Source organism: Gambusia affinis, linkage group LG12 (assembly GCF_019740435.1).
Source record: "Gambusia affinis linkage group LG12, SWU_Gaff_1.0, whole genome shotgun sequence".
Taxonomy (NCBI): domain Eukaryota; kingdom Metazoa; phylum Chordata; class Actinopteri; order Cyprinodontiformes; family Poeciliidae; genus Gambusia; species Gambusia affinis.
Window position 1 is genome coordinate 14,689,207 of NC_057879.1, and position 23,970 is coordinate 14,713,176.

Here is a 23,970-nt window from a genome sequence, read left to right on the forward strand (position 1 = left end):
CAAAAACTATTTTTAGTGTGACCTAAATACAATGCGACAAAGGAAGAACTGAAACCAAGTTCTGAACTTGAGACAATGTAATGGCAAGCTACTCCACTAGAGGACGCCTTCATATAACTTTTGTATATATGAAGGCGTCACATGTCTGCCTGTTTTTTCTCTCTACTAAATCACCGTTTCTACAATCTAACTGCAAAATGTAAAATAAAAAAGTGAGACCAAAACAAATACTATCACAGAGATGTGTTTTAAATCCCACACTCTAAAAGCTGTGACCAACAGGGCTATTTTCAAATGTTTTATTATTTATATAGTTAAATCTGTCTGGTCCACACCTTACATACATTCATGGCTGGTATGAATGACTTAAGTGGATTTTTAAAGAACAGTCGTCCATTCATCTCTGGGTCAGAGACAAACGTTGAACCCCGTTGAGATTTCCATACATTTATTTGCCAAGTTAGAAGCTTTATGGCTTTAGCCATCGGATAAACTCTAGCTTGCTCTTTTTGACACAGAACAAACTTTTATGTACAAACTGTATGGTCAACAGCAATGAGATCAGGGACATATCATAAGCATAGTGTTAGTTCACTTGATGTGTTTGGGATAATTCACATTTTGGAACTGTCTAGCTGTTCTGTATGTTAAGTGAACCATTTATAGGTGGTCCTCCTTGTTTCAATCTCATCCACTTTGAGGATGTGAATATTAACAACAGAATGATGCTGCCACCACCATGATAAACAGTTAGTGGAACAAGTAGGTATTTCTTGTTCTGCGTTATCTCAGGTCATGTTATTATTCAAAATTGCTACATCTATCTATCTATCTATCTATCTATCTATCTATCTATCTATCTATCTATCTATCTATCTATCTATCTATCTATCTATCTATCTATCTATCTATCTATCTATCTATCTATCTATCTATCTATCTATCTATCTATCTATCTATCTATCTATCTATCTAATGACATTAATTCCGATGATAAAATAAACGTTTGAGCTGAAGTGCTGCCTAATAATCTACAACCAATAGGCAAGCATAAGAACAAGTGAAGGTAAGCTTGTTATTCAGGAGCCATAAGAAAACAGAAACACGTGTCTCTGGTGAAGGCAGTGCTAATTGTGCTGGCAGACCTTTGGCCCCAGCTCGCTCACGGCGCACTGAGGAGTTCAGCTCGTACAGCCTGACACCTGAGAGCTCTGCCGCAGCGACACGCTTCACTTTATTTCGGAACAAGGAAAACTCGCCTCGTTTCTTTTGCGGCTATGCGCCGGAAAAGAGGGCACACCTTCAGGAGTGGGACATAAACTTCAGCCATTGTCAGCCTCTAAAATTAGCGAAAGCGCAGATCCACTGAAATATCTTATCGAGTAAAAAAAAAAAAAAAAAAAAAAAAAAGAAGAAGAAGAAAGAAAGAAAGAAAAAGGAATACATTTCATGGACAGCTCCAGATGACGAGAGCTCCTCCACTCAGGCGGCGGGTTGGGCTCAGCATCTACAAGGATCTCTGATGGAGAACACTCCGCGGCGGAGGACAGGAGCTCATCTCCGAGCTGTGCTGCTCTTGACCTTTTGGACAACGCTTCTCAGGGACGCGAACGGCCAAAAAACGTTTAATGAGTTGACGGGGTTCAGTTTGAATCCGCCGTACTTCAACCTCGCAGAGAGCTCCAGAATATCTGCAACAGCAACCTGCGGCCAGGATGAAACTGGCGCACCGAGACTTGATTTGTATTGTAAGCTTGTCGGAGGACCAAATCTGGGTCTCCCTACTCAAAATATACAGGTAAGAGAATAAAATAACTCCGCAGATCTATGTATAGTGTTTGTTTCTGTCAAATTACACACGCAAATAAACACATTATTATTATTATTATTATTATTATTATTATTATTATTATTATTATTATTATTATTATTATTATTATTATTATTGAACTCTGAACTCCATTCAATTCAAGACAAGCCTGGTAGCCTTTATTACACCCCAGGGAACATTTGTAGCTTTTTCTTGCCTGGACCAACTTGTACAACTCCCAGAAATACCTTTACACTATAGTTTCCCACATTTCCTAGAGGAAGTCTCTTTCAGCAGATCTCCAGAGTTCTCACTGGAATTCCACTCTTAGGAATTCCTGATCCTCATGATTAATACTCTCCACCTCATTTGTGAAGTTGATGTGTTGGCTTTTCCCGGGCCTTAAATGACAAAAAAATAAAAATAAATAAATGTGTTCTCAGGGTCAGTTTTGTGACTACTGCAACTCTTTGGATCCAAACAAAGCCCACCCGGTGACCAATGCAATTGATGGGACGGAGCGGTGGTGGCAGAGCCCGCCTCTCTCCAGGGGAATGGTCTACAATGAAGTAAATGTTACCCTGGACCTTGGGCAGGTAAGATTATCATGTGCACAATCATTTGTTTTTTTAGCTGCGTCCTGCTGTGTGTGGATAATAACAGGGGTGGGCAAGTCTACATGCTTGTTGGACTTTTCAGGACCTGTAGCATCTGTGCTTTACTTGCATCTATCCTTCTGAATGGATATTTGCAGTGTTTTTGTTCCTGCTTCTAAGTTCCCTCTTTGTTTTATGCAGATTGACTCAGTGTTTGTACTGCAGGTATTCCATCAGGTGTTACATGATTATGTTTTCAGTCTGAGCTTCACCACCTCAGCAAGCAGTAATCATGCTTTACGGCTGGATTCCTGCCAGGAATCAGATTCACTCCCCTTTGGCTGGAGAATGTTCCTCCATCACAACCCGTGTCTCTGACAGGAGGTTGGCTAGCAGCCCGTAAAACTGCCCCCTAACCCTCGCTTATTTGCTGTGAGGAAAGAAAGGATTGCTGTCTCTGGATTAGAAATCAGAAGCATGCAGAATCAGATTTCAGATGTGCAGGTGGACAAGGGAGCATTGACTGGTTTTGGACAAGCCGCAAAGGCGCCCCCCTCTACACCTTTGGCCTCCCTGTGGACACTGAGTCTGACAATGGGTGCGGGCTTTTCTGACTTCTGTTTTTAGCCAGCGTGAGCTGTGCTTAAATCCTGCACTGCTAAATATAGTGTGCCCTGACAAAAGGATGGACACATGCAGGGCCTTTAGAGATGTTTGACTTTAATACGTGGTAATGCTCAGTTTATTTGGGAGCAGGGAAAGCAACATTACTGCATTATAGTGTGCTAAAAAAAGAGTGTGACTAGATCTGTGATTGTGACTACCTCCTGCACAAAACTCCCCCCATCACTGATCAGAACCAAACAAAATATATAACTGCCACTTTTTAAATGCATTGAGCAAGACTCATATTGACACCTATTCTGTTATATTGTTCAAATGTTGTGAGAAGAAAAAAATAATCATTGATTGAAACATCGGAATTGGAAGATATTTGTTAATGTCAAAGTTGATTTAAAGTAAGCAGGATGTATCCCAGTGTCTTAATGAACAGGCTTCTGAATTCTTCAGTGTCTTACCACATTTTTATTGTGTTGCAACCACAGTTGCCAATGTATTTTATTGGGATTTTACTGCATGTGCTACATTAGGGTCATTAGCATCATCCATCTTCCACTTAAACCTGACTGGTTTCACTGTACCTGTTGAAGAAGAACATCTCCACATTATCCCCACCACATGACACGGAGGGGATGGCGCGTTCAGGGTGATGTACAGTTTTAGTTTTCCACCACAAGTTAATTTTTGGCCTGTTCTTATGGCTTTCTTCCTTCAATGGCTTTTTTGCAACCACTCTTTTCCAAAAGACCAGATGAAGTGTTCAGTTCATAGTGGTCTTGTTACTAATAGTCTTCCGTCTGAACTTTGAGTCGATTTTCACTTTCTCTGGCTGTTTCTAAGATTATATTCTCTTTAGTCCAGCTCGTCAGTTCAGGTGGGCAGTGATGCCCTGGTGGGTTTGCAGTTATGCAACCCATTATGTTCTACATTTTTTGATGGAGATTTGAGCTGACTACCATAATAAAGTAATACTAAAGTAGACGTTATACTTTAGACTTCTCCACATTTTATACCTATCCCTTCTAACGTATTCCTTGATCTTCATGATGTGGTGCATTTATGGTTTCAACTGGACTTAATAAGATTAAACTATGTACATATAATTATCTCCTTATAAGGTGATTTCTGGAGGCAGTTTATTACACTGGGTTTTATTTAGCGGTACAAGAGTAAAACAGGCTGAGCACTGATGCATTTTTCAGATTTTCATTTGTAAACCATTTGGATAACCATGTTTAACTTTTAGTTTAACTTCAAAATGATGTCTGTGTTGGTCTATCGCATAAAATCCCACTAGAGCACATTGGAGTCTACAGTTCTTTGTGACAAAACTTTGAATATTCAGTAATTTACCTGGAGGCTTAACTACCCTTTCCACTGGCTCACATGTTATCTAAGAAAGCTGTCAAGTGTCTGTCTGTTCTCCATGGTTCTTTGATTGCTTTGTAGATTCTTTTGAAACCCACAGGATAAATGATGTGTTTAATAAAAATGTGTGGGCCAGACAGACCTGAATAGGTGCTGTGGTTTCCTTTCAAGACAAATGCAGGTGGCTGTTCAGCTGGTCTCTGTATAGCTCCAAGCAGATATGTAAGATAGCGGTATAGACCATGTTTATGTTAAAATGTAAGCGGTTCAAAGAAAGGTGTTTTCTTTTTGTTTTTTTTTTGACAATGTTGTTTCCGGTTTCTTTGTTTCAAAATAGGTCGTTTGAAGCACATTCTGCCAAAATTACAGCTGAAATAATCTTATCCAAATCTAAACTCAGTAGATTTTTTTCATGATGAATTTACACAAGTATGACATATTTATTTGTGAGTTCCCCTTGAATTAGTTAGAACCAGTTACGCTGGTATGGATTGCTCTGAAATACTATTCAGGTGTGCACTTACATTGCTGATCTTGATCGTAGAACTTGTCCTGAGTTACCTCATGGAGCTTGAAGCTCTTGCTTTAGGGAAAAATATTTTGGACAGTTGCCTTGTAATAAATTGACACATATTAATGTTCTTACTTTTCTCTAACTGATATTTGTGCCCTTTAATGCTGCCTGCAGGTCTGAAATTCCTCTCATATTGTGGAACATTTCATCTATGGCCTGGCATAAAGTTTTCTGTTACCAAACCTCTGGAATACCAAATAAATGGCTGACTGTTGGTGACAAGAATTTTACTGCAATCTCATGATTTACACATGGCTGTATTTTTTTTCTCTGTTTTACTCCAGCAAATGTGCACATTTAAAGGTTTGCATTTTTCGTCAGCATCTGCTAAGGATTGTCCTTAGCAAACACAATTGGCATAATTTTTTGGTAACTCTACCACAGACTCCTTTTTTGTTCTAATGTGATTGGAAAAATGGTGGAAGCGTAAGTGAATTTAGTTAGAATTGTTGGCATGTTGAGTATAAAAATTTTAAATGTTACCTTGCAAGGTTTCCCCCAGAAAACTTGCTAAGCCCGGTGGTTGGGGGCTAGGGCAGTCATTCATGCAGCGGCCCGTTGTGTTTTTGAGTTAAAAAATGTTTAAAGTTGACAGGAAATCTGAAACTATTCCTTGCTAATTATGTGTTATTGAAAGATTGGAAAATTAATACCTGAACACCAATTATAAAGTTTTAAAAAGTGCATACATTTTAAAAAGGCTTAAATAAATAAGCATTGCTTAGCCTAGTGGGGGCACAAGTAAAACCTGGTGGCCTGACAGGCTTATAATACACTGGGGAAAATCCCACATTGTCAAAATTCCAATACCTCAGGCTGAAATATGGCCACAGAAGCAGCTTAAAAGACAAAAGCAAATGTCCAAAGCAAATACTCAGTGTAAGACAAACAAATCTGTCAAGTATCAGTTGAATTTAATGCTAAATGTTTCGAGCTGCTCTGCTAAACACCACTGTAAAGAAAAATATGCCTTCACTCAGAGAACGTATATACTGTGTTTGCTATTGGCTTTCTTTACTGGTTGTCAGATAAAATTTAGCTAATGATTATTTGCATGTAAATATGAATGAGTTGACTGTGGTGTAAAATTAATCAGCACCATAAAGATGAGTTGTTCAAGCACATTGATCTTTGAGTCATCAGTAACTGAGGGTAATAATTTAAGAACTCACAGCACAAACTACTTTGGATGATGGTAAACCAATCTGGGAATGACAGATTGGTTTAGGCATGTTAAATATAACTTTGAAAACAAAGTTATTGACTAGGATAACTACCATTAGCTTTAAAAGTTACAACAATGTACATTTCTGCTTTTTGTCCTTTCATACACTGTAGCAGCATTTTTACAGTCAGAACGTTCAGAACTGTGTATGAGAAAGAGTTATTTTTATTAAATTATCACTGAAAATTATATGTGGGGCAGCCATATGGGATTATTCAGTCTAGGCTGGTGAGAAAATATTGACTATCACATGTTCTTACCTAAACATTTTTCCAAATTTGAACTTGGAAATTTCTACTTTTGAGTAAAAACGGGACACATAATTATTCTATATCCATCAACCAAATTGTGCGCACTGATAGCATTTGGAATATGTGGTTTTCACTATGGAGGCAATAAAAAAGCTAGAGAAAACTGGGTAAAACCATTTTTGCATTTTTGATCTACAAAGCTATATATAAAATTAAAATGTCTCTAAAAAAATAATGTGAACTTTTCAAAAATCAGCTTAGAATATTTTTCTGTGCCACAGTAAGTTCCTCCTGTGACAGGATCCAGCTTTTAACTTCCTTCAATTTGAATGGTTCTTTATAAATGCCAGCGTGAGCATGCAAGCTGCTCCCTGTTTGTGCCTTCTTGCCCTTTGACCTTATGACCCATGACAAATCCCTTCTTCAATCTGGAAGTGACCTCTATGGTCCTCAGTCTGCACATTGCAGAGGAAATTGCAGCAACTTCTCAAACTTTGTTGAAAAGCATTGTTGTGGAGGTAAGTTGGGCAACTTCTGAAAAGCTAACATTTCTACTTTTCTTACTACTACTGAGTGTACATGAAATAGGAAATGACTTTGTGTTTTATTTGGCACAGACATAAAGAGTTTAGACTACTGTCTTCTTTCTCTGACCTAAAAAGAAATTCTTTTTTTTTTCCTTTTATTTAAAAAGCCCCATTCAGAAAATAGAAGTGCACAAACAGCAGGATTCATTACCGATATATATTTCCCACATATAAAGATGGTTAACAGATATCTGTGCACCATTTAATATGTTCAGTGCACAGGCATCAAACCGCCTGGTCCTTTTCCTGGAAAATTTAGCACTTGTTAAACTATTTACAGGGCACAGTAGGTAAGCCATTGTTCTACTGAACATTTACACCCTGTTTCAGACTGCCAGTCGCTCACTCAGTTTTTTTTTTTTTTATTCTTGGGAATGTATTTTAGGAGCCATGACCACACGTGCTTATCTGCCTGAGTGAACCCAGAGTAGACCATGTGAGGCAAACATACCAGGGCTCGCTGCCGTATGTCTCCTTTTTGATGAGTTTAAACTGATTGGTTTCACCGAATGAAAGCAGAAGACTGACTAAAAATGTGGTATTGAAACTTGTTGATTCAGGTTCAGTGGGTTCTACTGGTGTTTCGTTTTGAAGGTAAAAGATGAGCATTATTTTGAAGTTCACTGTGACCGTTTATTGGCTCTAAATTTTGACTAGATTCCAAAATATAATTTCTTTTTATGATTTGCTAACTATTTGCTATAAAAATTGATAGTGGTAAGGTTACAGGACATTGGTTCAACTTTAGAGGATGTAAATATTGTAAAATCTCTGACTGGATTGTGTAATAAACTTTGAGGGGAATTCTGACTTCCAGGTTAGTCGAACAAACTTGGCTCTTTTCACAACTCTTCAATCTCCACGCCACAAAGCTTTCAAAAACTCAATTTTCAAGACATTCCCCAGGAACCTAATCCTCTCTCTCAGGGGTGCACCTCCCACCAAATTTGGTTTGAATGTTTTATTTGCGGCTGTCGCCCCCTTTTGTGCTTAGAATCCTCCAAGGCAGGTTTTGTGTGACAACCTTTCTGTGCTCTCTTGCTGTCACAAAGCCTTAGTTGTCATAAAGCCTCATTGAAAATGACCTGGCCCTCTCTTTTCACAGGATGAATGGGTAGAAATAGAAAGGTGGTGTAATTTTGTGGGGATAAAGTGGCAGGACAAAAAACAATTATGAACCTATACAAGCAGGGTAAAAAGATGGCACATATAATTATCTAATCTCTATTTATTGACATAAGGAATAATAATAAAAAAAAATGGAGTGGGCCTTTCAATAAGCATGAGGTCCTGATGTGTTATGTACATTTGTGCTGTTACTACAACTGCAATAACATTCTGGTTTTCCATAGTGATATTTCTAATTTTGAAATGGCATCAGTAAATGTCTGCTGCAAGTTGAATGAGACAAGATGCTCTACGTTCTCTGACCCACAACTTGAGTCCTTGTTTTTACTGAAATGCCCAGTAATAATAGCAAATCAAAAAATATGTATATTTCCTGTAGTTGGCATAGATCAGTGTACTGGGATTCACTTGAAGGTCCAGACTACCTACCTATCTACGTGAGCCAAAAACAAGGGATTTACTGTCGCAAGTCCAGTCAGTTTTGTCATAGACATGTGATTTGTTGCAAGGATTTGCTGGTACAGTGCAGCTGGCTCAGCCCAGTGACCAAATTGGTTATTAGACACATTGTTGCAGTGACGAGTGAGGTGATGTAAGTGACTGTGTTTAAGGCAGCCTGAAGGGGAGGGCGAGCCAACGCAGTAGATATTTACTGCTCCCCCTGAACAGCCACTTTGTGTGTTTACCATTTGCAGCCTGGACTGAAGGGAGCCTCACGTTTGTCTGTTGGACTGAAGCTCCACTTAAATCTGGAGCTGTGGTGTGGAAACTTTTGTGGAGGTTCATGTGGGATCTTTTCACCTTTTCAAGGCCTTTGCCATCAGTTGGTACATGGCCATGCTAATCACTGGTCACAGGTCTACTGACACAGTCACTGATGCAATGGGAAATGTTAGGAGACCAGCCATTTTCCTTGACCCATTTGACAAAGATGTATCTTAAATAGGACACCCTTCTCAAGCTGTAAGCTTAGGTAACCTGAAAAAAATGTATTTCACATATCAAAGAACTTAAAGAGAATTTTGTTAACCAAGAGTTTAATAATAAATGTAGTTATTGACACCTGTTCTATATATTAACTTAAATGGCTTTGTATACATCACACCATTTACTTACAAAGCATTTAGCACAAAGGAACAATGAAGTGCAAGTTCTTGAGCAGCTGCAGGATAAAGCTTTTAAAAGAAAAGTGCAAACAAGTAGAAACATGAGTGATCATTATGTGTCTGTAAAACCTACATGCATTTCTCTTGTAACTTTTAGCCAACTGTTCTGCTGTTACCGCATAAAATCTGTCATGGAGACAGAGAAAACATACTAGACACGCTCCCCCCTCCTTCTCCCTACTTTGCCCCACCTGTTCTAGGCAGACAAACAGTTGTACATTGCATTGTTGCAAAGTTGGGGGGTGTTGGGTAGAGGCCACGGGGTGGAGGGTATGTTGGGGGTGCTTCCACTCCACCCCACCACAGAATGTTCTGTCTGCAAGACTGATTCACTCCAGCAGAGATTGATGCCATGTCTCCTTTTATATGAGCTCTCTGATCTCTCATCCAGCTAGCTGAAGCTTTCTCACATTCTGTCTAGTTTTCAGCTGCAGTTTTACTACCTTCTTGGAGCTGAATGGCTCTTTGGTGTAATTGGATTTGCCATCAAGAGAATCACCTTATAATCACCCTTTTCATCATCATCATTATTATTATTATTATTATTATTATTATTATTATTATTATTATTATTATTATTATTATTATTATTATTATTATTATTATTAGCAGTTTTAAAAATTGTATATTGAAAATTGCAGAGTACCATTATAAGCATTACAAGAGAGTTTTAAACAACCATAATAAGTCATGATGTGCAGAAAGAATGTGTGGCTGCTTATTGTTAACATGGAAGAAAGGTGTAGTGAGCACGTTTACAATTAAGATCATCGACTCAGAAAATGTGTGATGTGAAAGTTAAATCACCCATGAAAACAATCTCTAAATTGGAAAGACTTTTGCTTAAGGGTTTTGAGAAAAACTGGAATTTTAGATTTAAAGAAAAACTCAACTAGAACTTGGAAAAAAAGAGAACACTTTGCAATCTATGCACTAGTTACTAAACATTGCTTGAGCATGAAGTAAACAGCCAGCACTGACGCTCACATTTATTGTTTGTGAGCGTGACATAAAGCATGTGATGATGTCTGCAGCTATTGTTAAATCAATAACTGCTCTTTCTAAACATTTCCTTGGCATGTTTAGCCACAAGGATTAGCTTCATCTGCAACTGTTTCTTCTTGGTGTTTGAGCCAACTGACTGAGAGAACGTCTGACTGCAGCTGCTGCCTGATTATAAATCAGTATTTTAACTTCCATCACATGCTTAGCATTAGCCTGAAGAGATTTTTTCTTAGGACCAAACAACAGAAAACTGACTACATAAAGACTGTTAGAGTTGGAGTGTTGTGCCTTGCAGAAACACTGAATGACTTGGTAACATAAAGTAGACTATTTATTTATTTGCAGTTGTAAATTTCAAATAAAATTTATTTATTTTAATCCATGTAGACATATTTGTTAGTTGCATTTGATGCCAATAGCTTTTTTGTATTCAAGTCTTTATTCATGCATTAAAAAAATCTCAGAAAAGACAAAAATAAATTCCTGGGTTAAGAAGGAGCATTCTTGATTCTTTCTCAAAAAGACATGGGGATGGGTTTAGTAGTCTTGGGACAAAATACTCTTTCCTTTTCATAATATCGTCAAATAATCATAGAAATGATCTTTGTTTCCTTAGATGGCACTGCAGTGAAAGTAGGCACAAGTACTTAGTGCACCCTCTTTCTGGAAGCTCTCTTAGTAAGTAATTTTTTCAACATGAGGTCTGCTCTGTTTAGAGCTACAGGAGGCTTGGAGCCTGTCCTGCGGGTCATGGTTCATGAGATTGGGTGCACCCTGGACAGGTCACCCATCAATCACAGGATCAACATAAGGACACACCAGAAACAGCCACACACCCACGCACTCACTTGGAATCATCAATCAAACAAATTCACACAACTTTGGTGTGCAAAAGGAAACCAGCACAAAAAACTCCCACTGACACAGAGGAACATGCTTTAACCAAAACAATAAATAAATAAATAAATACAAAAATTTGCTTGGATTTTGTGGCTTACGATTATTAGAACAGGAGTTTTGAATTTGTAGGAGAGCTAAACCGCCCTCAGAGCGAACGCTCCTGCCCAACTGCATTATTGCTTTTTGGGATAGGGTTAGGGTTATCCTAACCCTGTAAACCTTTTGCTGTTGCCATACTTGATGTTCCATGCACACATATTTACCTGAAGATGTGGAGTTTACCTGTTTTAGATTTGTTATAGGAGCCCATGGTGAATGAACAGGCAAAACAATATACTAAATTAGAAACATGTATTTAAGAAATACATAAATAAATATTTGATTTTAGCTGAGACATACTGACGGCATGGCTATTTTATTGGTACTTAGTATTAATTGAATATAATCTAAACACCACAGCTTATCCAAATTGTGTTGCTGACTATGTCCATTCCTTCATGTCCATATGACTCTATTATGGTGTTGTAGAACAATGTCTTGCCTGTGTATGTTAAATGTTTTCCTGTTTCCTTCCACACTTCAACAACATGTATGGTAGGTTAATTGGCGACTCTTAATTGAGCCTGGGAGGGAATGTGAGTGTATTTAGTTGTTTTGTCTCATGTGCTTTTGTGTTGCCTTTATAATCAACCAGCATCCATGATGAACCCCCACCCCCATCTTTTGCTCATTGACTGCTGGGATATTTCCCCCGGCCCAGTGACCCTGAAAGAGACAAAACAGTTGCAGAAAACAGACGACTGGATGTGTTGTTTTGTGTACATAATATCTCATAGTGAGTTAAAGGTTAGGTCACAATCTTCCTGGCAGTACCTCTGATGACTTTGTTGTAATTGTTATGACTATTTTGCTATGTATGGCACTGAGAATTTTTGTCACAAAACATATGTGCACTGAATGCAATTTGAGTTGTTTTTACCTCTTGTGCTTTTCTGATTTCCAAAAGGTCATGCTTGAATAAACATGTTAAAATTATCCAGCTTGGTAAACTTTTGTCTAGACCTGTAATCCAGGATAGAGGCAAAGTTGTCCCAAACAACTAAAAACTGATAACATTTTGCTTTTGAGTTCTTGTGTTACATAATAAAAGCCTTTGTTTGGAGAAGAACAAAGAAAGATTTCTATTTTTTGCTGGAAAACAATGGAGAAAAAGCTAAAATGACATGTTGGTATTTATATTTTTACTGTTTAAATGAAAAGCAATTACTTGTAGGGAAGGTTTTTCCAAGATTCTAATAATTTCTTCAAAGTTTTTAACACTGTGTCCCGACTTTGTTTTCATAACACAGGGATTGATTGTGTCTTCTGTTCTATTTTCTTTCTTGTGTGAGCAAGAAAAAAAAAGCTTTTGTTATTAGACAAAAGCTAAAAACAAAATCTTTTGTTATTAGGCCTTTTCATAATAAAGTAAAAACTAGTTGTTGCATACATTATTGTTTTAATGGTGGATTTTAAAATTCATATTTGGATTATGTTATAGCTGATCATTTTATTCGAAATAAATAGATTACACTGCCTTGCAAAACCATTCATATCTATTAAACCTTTCTTATATTTTGTCATGTCACTTTCATAAACTTCACTATGTTTTGGTGATATTTCTGTATAATACATCAACATATTTAGCCTCCTGAACCTACGCATTACAGCTTTAATTAAAGCTGGCAAATCTTTTGTGGTATGTTTTTCACAGCTTGTATACTTAGACACTGAAATTTCTGTTCTTTCTTCTTTGCAGAGTCGCTCAAGCTCAGTCAGCTCAGATCAGGGGTCAGGTTTACAAAATATTTTACGTATTTGACTGTTTTTTTATTAAACAAAGATCTTTAGGCCATACGTCACTTTCACAAATGATAGATTAGGCTTGCGGTAAACCCTAAATTAAACTTCTTGTAGTATTTGTTTAACCAAGGTGTTGCTTTTACCATACCTCTATTAAGAGTCAGATTTCTTAGGTGTACAATTAACTGCTTGTCCATCTGGGCTGCAGATCAGTGCAGGTCCTCCATTATCATGGGCTTTTGACTGCTTCGCTGATTAATGCACAAATTTTCTGCTTTATGTTTGCGGATTCATGCACAGGAGAAAATGTTGAGGGTTAGCGGAGTTACTGAGTGGTGGAAGTGTGTGCACGTGTTGTGTATCAAATTTAAATTTCACATTGCTATGAAGGAAAATTTTAATGTAGAGTTTTAAAAATGGTGTTAGGTCTTGTGGGACACTGATGGCTCTCTTATCCTTACGTGTTAACATGCAAGGAGAAGTAATGTGGCACACCAAGGTCAGGAATTTAAGAAGCATGACTAAAGGCGAGGAAGGCCGTCTACGGCTGGCACAGCTAACCCTCTGACCTTTTTTCATGCTAAACCTCTTTGAGCAACACTCACAGCCAAAGCCGCTGTGGATGCTGGGTACACAGGGGCTCAGCTCAAGTGTTTTCCAAGTCTATTAGCCACAAACTTGTCAGTGTGTTTAAAGTCTTGTATGACAATGGAATCCTCCATTGAGGGTGCCTGGCATGTCATCACAATATTTCAAGGCCCTCCCCTACAAATGTGCTGGATATAGTTCAGGAGTGAGTGTTTAGATTGGCAGGATGCAGTTGGAGAGAAAGCAAGGCTGTGCCATGACATGCTCCAGGGATAACTCTTCCAAGATTACATGAAGATTATCCTATATGTCCTTATAAAGGACTTGTATAAATGCAGTATATAGTATATAAATGTTTTAGCTTTAGAAAATAGGAACACATTTAACACAAAACTTTAGATCTCTTATGATTAAAATGAAGACTGTCCTCATCTATATAGACCATAATTGTTAGAGTTTTTCACAATAATCTCCAGCATCTCTCACCTCTGGGGTTCCAAGACTCCACTCAGGGTCACTGCCTTTTAATCTGTGGATGTTGCCTTTGTGGTCCATTTTACAAATCAAAATACACCCGTGTCTTGCAAAATAATTCGTCCAAATGGTTCAGCTACCTCCTGATCATGTCAGAAGGTTTATAGGGGCCAGCTAATGAAATATCACTTGGCTTACGTATGTTTAACCAAGAAAAGAACTAAAACATGCAGGATTCCAACCATCGAGGACTGACTTTGGACACTGCAGGAACTTAAGGTTAAATTTGTTTCATCAGCTTTTTATTACCTCGGAGTTCATACACGTTTCCTTCACAAATGATGTTTGCAGTAATATTGTTCCATATGTTTTGTTTTGTTGATGTCAATGAGTGGCCACACACCAACTCTACATATTACTGATCAAAAGACTTGTGGACAAGAAAAACAATTTGTTTTCAGCAGTAGTGTATAGGGCGTTCTGTTTTACTGTCTGACTTGAAAAGTCAGAAAAATGTGTTTTTAAACCAATATCCTCTTTGAAGAACAATAGAAAAACTGATTAAGATTTTTTATTTATTTTTTTATGATTAAAATTTTTTCTTTCAGTAAAATGTTTTGCAGCTCCAGGTATTCTCAGTACGAGGGATTTGTTGGAGAGTTAAGGACTTAATTTCTTAGATAGAAACCTTTTAAAACCAATTTGGACAATACACTAAACTTGACTGCATTTTTTTAATAACTAGGATCAAATCAAGTCTGACTTGATAAATGTGCTTCTGGAAGACTGACCATAAATTCCTATAAACACAGCCCTAAAGCTTTTGGCATGCCTTCCTAGAAGAGTTGAAACTGCTGTAATTGTAAAGCTGTAACAGACCTCTGCTTCTGGGCCCACGTCATGTTAAACTCCATGGATTAAAACTAGTCTGCCACTCAGGTTCATGTGTGTGTGTGTAGGCAGATGACGCAATACTTTAAATATATAACATATATGTTTTCTTCCACACAACGTTCCACAAATAAGTTCAACCAGCTAAATCATCAAAGCTCTGTACATTTTTAAGTGGCTTAAAAGATCTATTTTCGTCATCTCCTTTACAACAACAAGTGTCGTGAAAGGTTTTCAGTCCTGTGTTGCTGTCAGTGATGGGCTTCTGGAAGCAGTGCCAAGCTTTGTTTCGGGGTCATTAGACCAGAGGGGGGAATGTGTTGCTATGTTTGGAATTTTGAAACGGGTCTGCATGCCAGCCAGCACGTCTCTTGCCACCCCGACCCCTTTGCTACCCACCTTGTCTTTCTACCCTCCTCCATCCTACTACCACCAAGCCCTCTCTTCGTGTCATCACAGCTCTTGTGAACTAAACTTCCTTTCGGTCCACAGCAAAATAGACAAACCAATAGTAAGTCACTTTCTTCTATTATTAGACAACTTCTTGTGTGCGCCATTCAAGTCTTTTTTTAGTTACCTGTACATCCTGTTGCATGTGGGTGGAAATGTTCCCTGATTAATTTAAAAACACATGCCATTCAGACGTCCTGTTCAAAGAGGGCTTCAAGACTGATAAAGGTCTGCTCCTGATTTGGAACCGGATTATTTACTTGGTAAGAGCTAGAGTTCACATAGTGATGATGAATATGGACACCCAGTTTAGCAGTTGATCCCTGAACTTGCTCACAATGCAACAGCCAAACAGCAGCTTAAGTTTGAGGCCTTCACTTCCAGGATTGAGAGAGGAATTCATCCAGAATTGTGGGTAATTTTGAAAGAGTAAATAACTCCTCAGCCGAGGCTTTGCCATGCTTTTCTTTTTCTTTGAAGTCTTAACCCAACTCCTTGCCTCATGCAAGGAGAGACGGATACTTGAATATTTCAAATGCCCGCTGGGCTTTTCATTCTGGCGCTGAGGGATGCTAGACGAGTGTGGGCCTGCCTTCATCCTTATCAAAAGGGACAGCCTGTAAAAATGTCTTCTATTAAGATAGAGCACCACATTTTACCTACAGCCTTTCCATTCATCAACTGAAAACCTACCATGTGTTCTCACAGCACCCTGTTTCGAGACCAAGCTACGCACTAATTTAGACAATCTGCATCTCAGGCTTACAGGACGTAACAGGGGCATGGTCAGGTGAAGGTAAGGCTTTTTGTTGACACTACAGGTGTCACATGGCGGGCTTTCAGCAAGTAATGCCAAATCCCGGAACATCAAACAAAATGGACTGTTATACAATGGCCAATCAACCTTAAACCAATCCCTTTCAGTGCTTGATAATGATACGATTGAAATGCAAAGGAAATGCACTTCAGATAGAAACAATCACTGACTCCCCCTCTTCTGCCCTTGTATAGGCGCTATATTTTGATGGGGGTTGAGATAAAGACTTCAGAGAACAAACTCGAATCAGGTGGGCTTAGCTAATGTCTTTTCACTAGCATGGTTGCACCTGCAGAAATTGCATTCACTCCATGCTAATAAATGCTTCTTCCTGTAAGCAAAGCTCTGGCTGAATGCTAAAGGGAAACAATGCTCTCAAGATTGGAAACTGTTTCAGTTCAAGCTTTTACTTGTACATTTGTTGTTTAAGAAGTTAAAAGAACTATGACGAATTTGTACTGGGCCTTCTTGTATCCCTTCCAAGAACGGAAATAAGAATACTGATAGAGCCCAAAGCCAAGCCTTTCCTCTGGAGAGTCAGTGCAACTCAGGAAACTGGAGGCTTTTGCCAAAATCCGCTCTGAGTGAGTGCCTTTTGTTTAGACGCCTCTTTGTGCTCTGATTTTCAGCTCTTCCATGTGGCATACATCCTAATCAAGTTTGCTAATTCACCTCGTCCTGACCTGTGGGTGCTGGAGCGCTCTGTGGACAATGGGAGAAAATTTACCCCTTGGCAGTACTTTGCTCGTAAGTGTAAATCCTTCTCTTTAAAAAATGTTTTTCTGTAATGTGAGTTGACTAAAATAATATTTACTCACTTTCACTTCCTCTCTGTAAAAGGTTTTCTTTTTAAATCAACAGAAGAAAAGCTGTTTATAAGTTTGCATCAAAGACACACAGCGATTTTGTATGGATTAAATATTTTTCTTGTTGGTATTTTACTATGTTACAAAGGCAAGAGCAAAAGTGTTGCAAATATTGTAAAGCCATCAAGTGATGCAGTACAGTAAAAACCCCATGATTAGAAAAGCCCAAAAGAGGGCTGTTGTCTTAATAATGCCCAGATTTTTCTTGAAGTGACAAGTTAAACTGTCTGCCATGAAAAAAAAAAAAATTGTGAAGATGGATATATGTGTGATTAGGGGTGTAGGCTTAATCTGTGCACACTGATTATCTGCTTAAGATGATTTAAGACAGGAAATGTTTGTCATTGTTTCCCTTACTTTGTGTGTGTGTATGTGTGGTCCACATCATTTCATCATTGTGCATTAAAAAACCAGTCCACATAACATTAGTCAAATTATATTAAATTATATTATATTAAAGTAGATTTGGACTGAAAAATTTTATTTACACTTGAAGTTCTGGAGACTGCGTCTGTTTTTCTTGACAGATAGTTTGACTCAATTGAGGCTTCAGACTTGATGAATACAGCTGCTGCCTGGAATGAACCCGATATTTTTATGTGGAGAAGTTTGCTGAAGTGCTAGCCTGACGACAGCATGTTAGAGCTCTGTTTTGATGTGACTCCTTGATAATTCTACTCAAGATATTTTAGTGCTGTTCCAGTTAATGGACAAAACTGAGAAAAAGTTGCTCCTGCTTTACAAACTTATTGTGCTGCTTTGAGTAAAATTGAATCGACCTGAGGCAGGACAGCTGTGTATAAGGAGTGGGCAGAAAGAAATTACATGACACAGTAAGAATGCAAATAGAGATCAGTGCTGTTCATTCTGGGTTTGTGGTTGCTGTCTGTGAGCTCTGCTCAGGAGATTTTTATACTTGGCGGTCAGAAATCACAATTGTGATTTATGAAAAATGTCAATAATTTAACCATAACATTTTGATTTTTGTTTTTTTATTCACATCACTAGATACAAAACGGGAGTGTATTGAAAAATTCGGAAAACAACCCAATGGTCGTATTTTTAACGATGATGACCAGATCTGCACCACAGAGTATTCACGGATCATACCTTTGGAGAATGGAGAGGTAAAATCTGAAATATTCTGGCAACAAATGCCAGACAAGTTTGAACAACAGTTCACTTAAAATAATCGCTGTACTTTCCAGATTGTGGTTTCGCTGATAAACGGCCGTCCGGGCTCCAAAAACTTCACATACTCACCGGTGCTCCGTGACTTCACGAAGGCCACAAACATTCGCTTGCGCTTTCTTCGCACCAGCACTCTCCTAGGCCACCTGATCTCCAAAGCCCAGAGAGACCCCACCGTCACACGCAGGGTATGACACAAACCGTACAACCTGACACTAATGTGACATGTTGGCATCCTTTAGCTTCCCATTTGGACAAAGTTTAGTTTTATACCTCCTGCCTGCCAGCTTCCTTTTTGCTGACACAGTCACACTCCTCTGTTGACCCATTAGGGTTTGCGGAGAACTAAGTCTGGATGAGTGTGACAAGTCATCTTTGGAATTTTTGTTTTTTGATAGGGACAGGTTTGGAAAGCTCTTTCAGTCTGCAAGTGTGAGATATAGCACTTCTGGTTAAAGCTCAGGATAGCAGGCTATTAAAAGAAGCAGAGTACAAATTTTAAGTGGCTGGTCCAGAACACTAAGATGTGTTCAAGATGAAATTTCTTAAAGACTTGTCATCTTAGAAAAAATAGTTTGCTTTAATCTATTGTAAATATTATGTCAGTTCATCCCATGCATTCCTGAGCTGTTCCAATTTGTCAAATGTGACAGATCTACCTGTTTGTGCTGGTGCTGACATTTCTCTGTTTGCTGGTAGTATTTTTATAGTATTAAAGACATCAGCATCGGTGGTCGCTGTGTTTGCCATGGCCATGCCGAGGTCTGTGGTGTTGGTCGGAATCTGGACAACCCAAGCAGGTCTGTAAAACTCTCTCAGTCTTCAGCCTTGTTGCTCATTTTCATGGGGGTGAAATTATTTTCTTACTTCTCACGTTTTACACTTTAAGCTGTTTTATTTACATGTTAACGTCAAATGTAAATTTGAAAATCTTATATTTGTTTGCTAACATATGTTAGTTGTCTATGTGGATTATGGTTTCTGCTGTTTAAAACCAAACTAGTTGGATGGATTTTTGCTGAAAACAAGGAGCATAGACCACAGTCACAAAAGGCAAACCTCATCTTTCAAATCTTTTAATGAGGCAATCAAGAAAAATTATTCATGGGAACAGGATACAAAGAGTCATTATTCCTTTCATAGTGAAGTTCAATGTCGAGACTTTTGGTTATCATAAAGTAGTGTGGGATGAGATCCCACATGTGGAACACATAAATCTGTGAGATAATTAGGAAGGAATGTTTCTTACTGCAGAATAATCAAAGAGAAAATGTTGCACAATCAGGGAGTCTGAGAATGGAAAGATCCAACCATGAAAAATGCAGTGAAGACAAATAAAGATTCTACTTCTATGGATGATCATTGTAGGTAAAATGCTGCTCTATCATTTTACTGTGTTGCCAAAAAGCAACCACTCATTAACTCAGTATATTCCCATTCATTTTTTGATTTGGAAAAATATTTGCTCTATAGTGAACGTGAGAAATTTTCAGACAACATCATCAACCATAAATGATGATGCCTTCCCGTCACACCCTCGGTGTGATGCAAGACTCTTTTTGTTCTACAAACTCAAAAAAGCGAGTTTTTAGACAACTTATTCAGTTTGAATAGTTGAATAAAGAACTTAACTTATAACCAGAAAAGGTTGTAACTTAATATACTGAATTATAAAGTTAAAAGAGTATAAGTACTTCACAACATCTGACAGCTTTTGGGAGAAACTGCTCTTTAGAAACCAAACTTATCCATTGTTGTGGATGGTATTATTGCATTTCAGAAATCTTACCCCTCCTCATATTATTTACCAGTTTGGGACCAAAACAAGCCCTAAACCCAAAACAATTTGATTATCACCGTCACATTTCCAGCTAAAATTAAATCAAATGTCACTCTGTGTTAAAGGCAACATGGTTGTCATAGCTTCATGGCGATAATGTGTCAGTGATATACAGCTTAAACTGTTGTTCTCAAAGGTGTCAAACATCACAGAATCACTATGTACCGCCGTCTCGTCCTCTTTCTTTAGACTCCAGTGCGAGTGCCAACACAACACCTGCGGCGAGTCATGTGACCGCTGCTGCCCAGGCTTTAACCAGAAGCCGTGGCGTGCTGCAACTGTTGACAGCCCCAACGATTGTCAGCGTGAGTGTCTTTTTGTGCAGTGCTTCATCCGACATGTAAGGCATATCTCACTCTGCTCCTCCCCTTGCTGCTGGCTCTTGAATTACTGCCCCAGAAGTGGGCTGAAGTGTTGTCTTGTCTCCGATATTAAATCCCAGTTGCTGATGCCCTGATATGGTATTGTATGAAATCTGTGTCGGTGAAGATTCGACAGGACATTCCACATATTGTTTGTCTGATGAGTAACTAGCCTCACAATAGCTGCTTTTCGTCTGCCTACCTTGCTGGCTGGTAAGTTTTAAGTTGTGCAGGCCTGTGCCACCCTAGATAGTAACATTTCTGAATTGATCCATCCAGGGAGACATCCGAGTCTGGATCTGCTGGAATCTAAGTCAAGTGAACTGTTGACATATTTTCCACTAGAAAGTACAGTGCCTTGTAAATGTATTCACACCCCTAGCTTTCTTCATGCTTTCTCACTTTCACAAAAATAAACCTATTTGATTTTATCAGATTGCCCAGCATAAAGTACTAGAAAATGGCTATAAGGTAGAAAGAAAATAAAACATGGTTTTTATTATTTTTATTAACATTTGGAAAAGTGTTGTTTATTCTGCATTAATATAGTTGCAGTTTTGGTGGTGGTGGTGGGAAGCAGTGGGCTGTGAACTTTGCAAATCATGAAACTGGAATTTTTGCATGATAGCCTGAATCTTAGTCAGACAGGACGGAGATCATCTGTTAGCATAAATGTTCAAGTGTTGCCACTGATTCTTAATTATATTCAGGCCTGAACCTTGACAGGGCCATTCTAACACATTAATTTATGTAAATCTAATCATTTGTATCTTTAGCTTTTTTTAAGGATTATGTTTTCTGTTCCTGTGTTTTTGGCAGCCTCGAACAGGTTTTCTTTTGTGAATGCTCTTAATTTTGCTTGATCCACCAAATGTGACAAGCTTCTTTGTCGCTAGAGAAAAGTATTCTCACAACATGATGCTGCCATCATCATATTTCACTGTGGGAATGATGAGTTTAGGAGCACATGCACATGTTTACTCTGTCCACCATATCCTTTGTTCCAAACTTTGAACAGGATACGTTGTTGTTTTCTTTCAAAAATAACTGTCTTGCTATTCTTCAATAAGAGGTTTAAGCTAATCCACTGCTTTATATCTAACCTGTCTGGTGTCTTACTTAGTGTTTGCTCACTAATATTCTCTCACAGGGCAACCCTATTTATGCTGGGATTAAAATAGGTACTCTGTTTATTATCTACTTAACATCTGTGGTAAAATACTGCAATGCCAATAACAGTTGTAACAGTTCAAATATTAAAGGTGACTAAATATTGAATGCACGCCGTCCTTTATGATTGCATATATTGTTATTGTGATTATTGCTGTTCTATATGTTGCGTAGAGTATCAAGGACTAAATACAAATGCATGTCACACTTTTCAGATTCTACATCATAAATCTGTTTTGAAACTATTGCTTATTTTCTTTTCATTACACTTCAGACTTTCAGGCCAAAGCAATGGGTTTATCTTTTTCAAAAAGCTGAATATGATACATTTAGGTTTCTGGATGTAATGTTCCAAATGTCAAAAAGTTGAAGGGGTATGAATACTTTTGCAAGGCACTGTGTTTCCTCTGTGGAACAAATTAATTTATTTGGACTAATAACAATAGTAGATTGTCAGTAAAAATGCTTGAAACTTATTAAGCCCCAGGGATGCTACACAGCCAGAGATGACACAATTAGCAATTTAGCATTTATAATTTCTCTTGTAACTTTACAAGCAATAGGAGTTTAAACACAGGTGGGAGGTAATTCAGTGGGAGGTAAATATAAATGCTCCTCTGATTTTGTGTTTGTCTGCATGTCTGTCTTGGGGCTTTCCACCTCAGCCTGCCAGTGCTTCACCCATGCCTCCGACTGTTATTACGACCCAGAGGTTGAAAAGAGGAGAGCAAGTTTGGACATCTTCGGCAGGTATAGTGGAGGAGGAGTGTGCATCGGCTGCCAGGTATGAAATATGTATCAAGTTCAAGCTGAAACTTGTCAACACATGCGTGTGTCTTTTTATCAATGAAGAAATACAAGAGAAAATAAATATCAAACTTGTCCGTTTGATGTAGTTCTCAGTGAAGAGTGGCATGCTGCATGATTTGCTCAGAAATTAGCTCCCAAATTTGTGAGGCAAAAGGTCTCAGTGGAATATTGTCACAGTTGTTCAAATAAGTTTTACACCCAATGGAAATATTAAGTGTAAAATCTAGACTATCTTTCTTAGATTAGCTGTCTAATGCACAATACTTGTTTATTTTGTTCTTTAGCACAACACAGCAGGAATAAACTGTGAGAGATGCATCGAAGGTTTCTACAGACCTTTTGGAGTACCTCCTGAGTCTCCAACTGGATGCAGACGTGAGTATAATGTTCTCTTCAGCCTTTTCACTTAACATAGCTTTATATTTGTCTTCCTTTTAGGATCATTTCCATTTCCGAATATCTTCATAAAAATTGACATGGGTCGTGACACTGATTGGTTAACTTGTTTTTTTAATCTATTTGACTGTTTGTGAAAATGTGGAATATGCCGCCAATTATTTTCATCCCTGTGTCCTCACAAAGGTCCTCACACACCAATAAATAGATGTTGGTGGGGGGACTTTTAGGAATAAAATAAATGGTATAAATATAATGTTAATATATGTGTGGTTTGGTCTAAAACTGGTTGACTTTTCAATTTCAAACTAATGCATCTTTTCTTACAGTGGCTCATTTCTCCCTCAAAACTGAATAGTGAATAAAACAGTAAATCTATGTTTAAATATTTTAACATCCAGTATACACGATCTAAAAGTTAATACAGGTGTAGGGTAAAGTAAATGTATTTTTCTAAGACACTTTCATTTTTGTTTGAGTTGCTTGCTGTTGTTTTTTTCTGGGTTTTATCAAACATTGTCACGACACACATCTCAAGGCCTCCCTGTGATCCAGTAGACTATTCATCACATCCGCTCTTTGCTGTAGCTCCAATCAATACCAAGAGCACATGATAGCAGGGTTTTCCACATTGTATTAATGCTGGTTGAATGTAAATACCGTCCACGCATGATGGCATGTGATCTGCAGAATAACAAGAGAAGCCTAAATAGAGTTTTACTCAAAGAAAGGCTTAAGCGTGTCGTTTCAGACAGTCGCAAAAGGCAACAGAGCAGCAACACTGGCACCACAGGTTTTACTATCTGTGAACTGGGCTTTACCATTGTTTACTTTACTGGAATGCTTTGTAGCTGTTCTTTGTAGTAAGAGCAGCTGACAGTTGTCTTTGGACTTTGCCAAGGGAGGGATGTAAAGTCGTTCTCTTTCACTCAGAAAAGTGAACTGCAGAACCCACAAACTCAAGTCGGTTTAGAAGGGGAGCATGTGGAGGGTTAGTAGGTATCTTTCATGACTAAACTAAAATAAATGGGTTTACAAGCAA

The 23,970-nt window shown here is 38.2% G+C and overlaps 1 protein-coding gene across 2 annotated transcripts in view; it reads left to right on the top strand.

The window, feature by feature from the left end:
- Positions 1-1,126: 1,126 nt before the first annotated feature.
- Positions 1,127-23,970, top strand: part of LOC122841207 (laminin subunit alpha-3-like) — a 66,457-nt gene continuing 43,613 nt past the window's right edge. For both annotated transcript variants that reach the window (XM_044134303.1, XM_044134304.1), the window contains exons 1-9: positions 1,127-1,798; positions 2,254-2,406; positions 16,923-17,040; positions 18,168-18,286; positions 18,368-18,538; positions 19,050-19,150; positions 20,380-20,495; positions 22,388-22,506; positions 22,817-22,907. In XM_044134303.1, coding sequence (XP_043990238.1) covers positions 1,523-1,798; positions 2,254-2,406; positions 16,923-17,040; positions 18,168-18,286; positions 18,368-18,538; positions 19,050-19,150; positions 20,380-20,495; positions 22,388-22,506; positions 22,817-22,907 — 1,264 coding nt within the window. In that variant the 5' untranslated portion in view covers positions 1,127-1,522. The remainder of the gene's footprint in view (positions 1,799-2,253; positions 2,407-16,922; positions 17,041-18,167; positions 18,287-18,367; positions 18,539-19,049; positions 19,151-20,379; positions 20,496-22,387; positions 22,507-22,816; positions 22,908-23,970) is intronic.